Raw genomic sequence first — 5,797 nt, 5'->3', positions numbered from 1 at the left:
TTTCACCGCATAAAATCGCATCAAAACCCTGCATATTTCATCACAAAATCAAGAATTTTTGCCAGCGTTTTCCTGGAGGTTCTAAGTAATGTGGTGTGTTTGCAGGTTGGATGGTGTGGACACCATGAGCACCATCTATATATATATATTTATATATATATATATATTAATACAACATTGTGTGTGTGTGTGCAGGTTGGATGGTGTGGACACCATGAGCACCATCTATATCTATATATATTAATACAACATTGTGTGTGTGTGCAGGTTGGATGGTGTGGACACCATGAGCACCATCTATATATATATATTAATACAACATTGTGTGTGTGTGTGCAGGTTGGATGGTGTGGACACCATGAGCACCATCTCGCCCACCGACTTTGACAGCCTGGAGATCCAGCAGCAGTACAACGACATCAACAACCGCTGGGACCTGGCTGCAGAGACAGACTGGGACAATGAGAACAGCTCTGCACGCCTCTTTGAGCGCTCACGCATCAAGGCTCTAGCAGGTACGTGCACTTCATATTATCCGTGTGTGTGTGTGTGTGTGTGTGTGTGTGTGTGTGTGTGTGTGTGTGCGTGTGTGTGTGTGTGTGTGTGTGCGTGTGTGCGAGTTAAGCCTTTGTCTTGCATTCTCTTATTTTGGAGTGCCGCCACTTCCACTGAACACTTCCACTGAACACTTCCACATAAGCACTCACTGCTCATGAAAGCTTCCAGAGGAAGAGCACCTGCCTGTCTTCTGTGTGTGTGTGTGTGTGTGTGTGTGTGTGTGTGTGTGTGTGTGTGTGTGTGTGTGTGTGTGTGTGTGTGTGTGTGTGCGTGTTAACTCAGTCGTTCCCAAAGCTCTTAGCTTGAGAACCCAAAAGAGAAATTCTCTCCCCGGGACCTAAACTAGTGAAAATTGCCAATTTTACGAGCTCAAATGAAGCTTTAACCCATTAAGACCTGAGGCGATTCTTAAAAATGTTTATGAATCCTAACAGTTTTTTGAAAAAAATCTAAAACATTTTTTTTTTCAAGATTTTTCAAAAATAGCAGATCTACAAGCTCATAGACTCATACACTCGGTGCCGCGCTATGAGCTTGTAGATCTGCTATTTTTGAACAGCCAAAGAACACAGATGCGTTCCAGGTCTTAATGGGTTAATGAAGACGTCTGACTGGCGGTAGGGTGTTTATTCCACATCTTGGTGGCAGAATGTGCACACTTAACCCATTAAGACCGGGAACGCGTCTGTGTCAATTTTAGATTTCTTTGGCTATTCAAAAATAGCAGATCTACAAGCTCATAGCGCTATGAGCTTGTAGATCTGCTATTTTTGAAAAATTTTGTAAATTTGGGCAAATCTTTCAATAATATATATTTTTGTAACATTTGTAAATTATGTTGTTCCAGGGACCCGACCCCCCCCCCCCCCCCCAGAAACAAAGATTTGAGTTACAAATATTCGCTTTAAAAAATACATATATTCAAAGATTTGCAAAATTTTTCACGGTTTTTCAAAAATAGCAGATCTACAAGCTCATATTTTTGAATAGCCCAGAGACAAGAGATGCATTCCCCCGGATTGAATGGGTAAATAATGAATCATTACTGCCTTCTTACGACGAGCAGAACTATCAGCCGTCAGGACGTCACATCATCACAGACGGTCTTCTGAACCAGATCTAATTAGGCTGACTGGTGTGGTCGCTCGCCCCCCAAAGTACCAGCTTCACTCCTTCTTCTGTCCCAAAAGGCAGAGTTCTCCCTTTTTTTTTTAGGCCAGGACAGAAATACTCTGAGAAGGAGGACAGCAGGCAGCTTTACTCAGACCCCCCCCCCACCCCCCCCCCCCCATGATGTGTGTGTGTGGGTGGGCAGAGAAGTGTGATTCAAAATGTTATTGTAAATGACTTGCTATGAATCGCTGGTTCTCAACCTTTGGGCTGCCAGGGTAATGCACAGTGGGCTCCCAACTAATTGGCAGAACACTAAGATTTGAATGATAATTAAAAAGTGATACCGATAAATAAGAACTTGGTTCCATCGTTCCCTTTATCTACTGTAGCTACTAGCTATAGCCGACCGATGCCACATGTTTGGCTACGATGCTGATCCCGAGTCTAGGCCTCCGATTACCAATGTTTTGGACAATATTTCGTAAAAAAAAACTGTTTTCACCAATCCATTTGGACGCCTAGTGGTCCCCGAACATGTCATTCTACGTGCATACAGTAGTTACTGTACTACTTGCAGTGTTGTTCTCTCAGTGTGTGTGTGTGTGTGTGTGTGTGACGTGTGTATAAAAAGCACAGTTCCCGGCTTCTTGACACGGTTGACAGTAATAGCATGCATTTTCAACATGGGATACATAAATAACCTGAGTGATACACACCTCAGTGTGGCATGATGATGATGTGGTTCTGCTGCTGCTGCACAGGAGAGCCATAATGAACCGGTTGAGATGAGTTGTGGCCGGTTGGGTGACCTGTTATCTCCCCTATCAGGAAGTGCAGTGTCAGGAAGAACCCAGCAGGGGGAAGCAACAGGCAGGCAGGCCCCGAACCCAAGTTCTACTTCATCTGTATCTCTCTCTCTCTCTACACGCTCTGTCACACACACACACACACACACACACACACACACACACGCACACACACGCACACACACGCAGAGCTTAAACCGCAAGCCCTCAGGATATGTGAGCGCCGCTGGAGTCAAAGTATTTTTGAAACTCTAGCCTCATTTCACTTTCAAATGCAAGCGGATTCATTCCTTGCGGGAAGCACAGTGCACGCGCACACACACACACACACACATACGCACGCGCTCACACTCACACTCGCACACGCACACGCACACGCACAAGCACACGGACACACACACACACACACACCAGGGCTTGGCTGTGTTCTTGTAGCAGCGTATATACCTGCTCATGTTATGAAGAGTTCCCCTACAGCTTGTGATCTTGTAGATCTTGTAGATCTTGTGATCTTGTAGATCTGCTGTACAGTCAGAGAACACAATGACACGTACTGTACTACTCTGATGACATCATCACCAATGTGAGACACAATGTATCCACTTTGAGAGCTTGTAGATCGGCTGGTTTATGAATGTGATACACCATCGTATGACAAAGATTGATATGTATTTGGACCACGGACCCCCCCCCCCCCCCATCTGAAAAGACTCTGTGCCATCTTAACCCCTTAAGACCTGGAACGCATCTGTGTGCTTAGGAAGCGAGATACAGCCTTTTTTCAGTTCTAAGTTAAACAAGGAGTGGATGGAGCTGGATGGATGCAAATCTTCAGATAATGATGTCTTGGGTTCTGAACATAAAAAATCATTTTTTTTTCAAAAACACGTCATTGGCATGTTGCACCATAGTGGTAAAACACGCGAAACACGTTAATGGCACTCAATGAGTTAATGGGTTAACAGAAGATTTGTGTTAAATATGATTATTCAAAAAAAGTGTCGAGGTTTTTCTAAAAAGTATCAGACGTGTTGTGAGCTTATATTGTGAGCTTGCTACATTAACTGTTTTAGCTGGGGATCCCCTGGTACCTCCTCAAGGACCCCCCCTGGGGGTCCCTGGACCACACTTTGAGAACCACTGACTTAGAGCACCTTTTACCAAACCTTTTAGCTCCTCCAGACCCAAAAACAGAAAGATCTTCCAAAAAGAGAAAGATCTACAACCTCACAATGTACCGCGATGCGACGCGTTGTGAGCTTGTAGATGCACACACACACACTCCCTCCATGCCAATTCAGAACCTCTGCCCCAAATGTTTCACATGGGCCTGCTATAGCGCCACCAGGAGGCAGATTTTTTTTTTTTTTACATTACCCCTACAGATTTTATCCAAACGTCATGCAAATCTATAGTCATGTGATCAACCTGGATCTGTCTGATTTCCCATATTCCATCCTGATTGGCTAAGGTTGGCTTCCAAAGTTTTCAACAAAATGCCTCAAATCATGAACAAATTTCACAAACACATTCCCACTAGGCCGAGGAAGAAATGCCACCCTTTTGACATTGGCCTGTTATAGCGCCACCATCAGGTCTAATTTAGCAAAACACATTTTTGGAACAAAATGCCTCAAATCGTGAATGCAGTGTCCGATTGCCGTGAAAGAATAAATGGCACCCTTTTCACATTGGCCTATTATAGCGCCACCAGGAGGCCACAATAACGTACCTGACCTGGCGGAGACCTGTGCTCCGAGGAGCACTTTTTCTAGTTTTTATTAATACAATTGTGTTGAAAAAAGCTTTGACATTTGTGTTTAATGTAAAACAATGTTTTTAAAGAGCAGCAGCAGCACTTGTATCTGTCTGGCTGGTTGCCATCATGGACCGACTAAAGCAGCATGTTGTGATGTGAACAGAACACGCCTCTGCAACCAGATGGCTTCCAACTCACGCACTAACTACTGTTACCCGAGATCTGTTTGTGTGTGTGTGTGTGTGTGTGTCCAGTCAATGTGCACTGAATAATAGATTGACAAAACCATGCACACACACACACACACACACACACACACACACACACACACACACACACACACACACACACACACACACACACACACACACACACACACACACACACACACACACAATGTGCACCTGGGTGACTATGAACTGTGTGTGTGTTTCTGTTTGTTTATGCATGTTGTGTCAATATACACTGCTGGTGAGAGGTGTGTGTGTGCACATGTGTGAGTTCTCTGTGTGTGTGTGTGTGTGTGTGTGTGTGTGTGGGTGTGTGTATTTGCATGCGTGGGTGGGTGTGTGCGTGCATGCACGTACTTGTGTGTGTGTGTGTGTGTGTGTGTGTGTGTGTGTGTGTAGTTGCATGTGCATACCATGCAGTGTGTGTGTGTGACATGCAGGGTCTTGAAGGCTGCATTCTTCAACATGCTGCAGCAGAAGTCATTCCCCCCCCCCCCCCTGCAGCCCCGCCCACCCTGAGTCTTTATTACTACTCACACCTCCTCCTACACCCCCCCCCCCGTCCCCTCCTCCTCCTCCTCCCGCTCCACAAACTCTCCATTTCCTCTTTCTAATCCCAACGCTGCATTTCATCTTGTTTTATGTCTATTTGCTGTCAGGCACAAACCTCTATCTCTCCATATGTCTACTTTTTTATGTTTTTTCATGAATTAAAGGTTAGGGTAAGTGATATGTTTTGTTTTGTTTTTGTTATAAAGGTTAAAGTAGTATATTGTGATAGTAGTCATTGCTACAGAGCGTTTGTTGGGTCACAGGGGGTCCGGGCCCGGCTCCACGGGGGTCCCTGAGAGGGCCTGGCACCCTCAGTTGCAGATACCCTACCTTTAATGCCTTTACTTGGATGTACAAGAGTGTCACACAGAAGTGTCTGTGATTGGTTGAATGGTTGTACTGGTGGTACTGAAGGACATTCCACATGTTGGTGACATAATGGTAATGATGAGCCTGAGGGGCGTTTCTCTTGTCTTTAGAAGTAGTTTGACAGCTACGTGGTCTACTGCCCCCCGTGAGGGTCCTCTGTCCTCTATACCCCCCGTGGTTCTCAAACTGTTACCATGTCAAGGACCCCCAAAATGATACATATTTGACCCCCTACCCCCCCCCCCCCCATCTCTCACATTGTGTGACAGTGACCTCGAGAAGCAAAGATTTGTTCGCTTTAAAAAATATATCAGATTTGCAAAGGATTTGCAAACATTTTCACGATTTTTCAAGAAATAGCAGATCTACAAGCTCATAGCGTGGCGCTCTGCTATTTTTGAATAGCCAAA

At 45.0% G+C, this 5,797-nt stretch overlaps 1 protein-coding gene across 1 annotated transcript in view; it reads left to right on the top strand.

Annotated features, from left to right (window-relative positions):
* Nucleotides 1-343: 343 nt before the first annotated feature.
* Nucleotides 344-5,797, top strand: part of sptbn2 (spectrin, beta, non-erythrocytic 2) — a 162,440-nt gene continuing 156,986 nt past the window's right edge. Inside the window, exon 1 of the mRNA XM_080436433.1 lies at nt 344-519. Within this exon, the coding sequence (XP_080292559.1) occupies nt 359-519 (161 nt within the window). The 5' untranslated portion in view covers nt 344-358. The remainder of the gene's footprint in view (nt 520-5,797) is intronic.

This window comes from Gymnoscopelus braueri (assembly GCF_963280865.1).
Source record: "Gymnoscopelus braueri genome assembly, chromosome: 8".
Lineage (NCBI taxonomy): Eukaryota > Metazoa > Chordata > Actinopteri > Myctophiformes > Myctophidae > Gymnoscopelus > Gymnoscopelus braueri.
The sequence above is the reverse complement of the archived record's forward strand: the minus strand, read 5'-3'. Positions and strand labels throughout refer to the sequence as shown.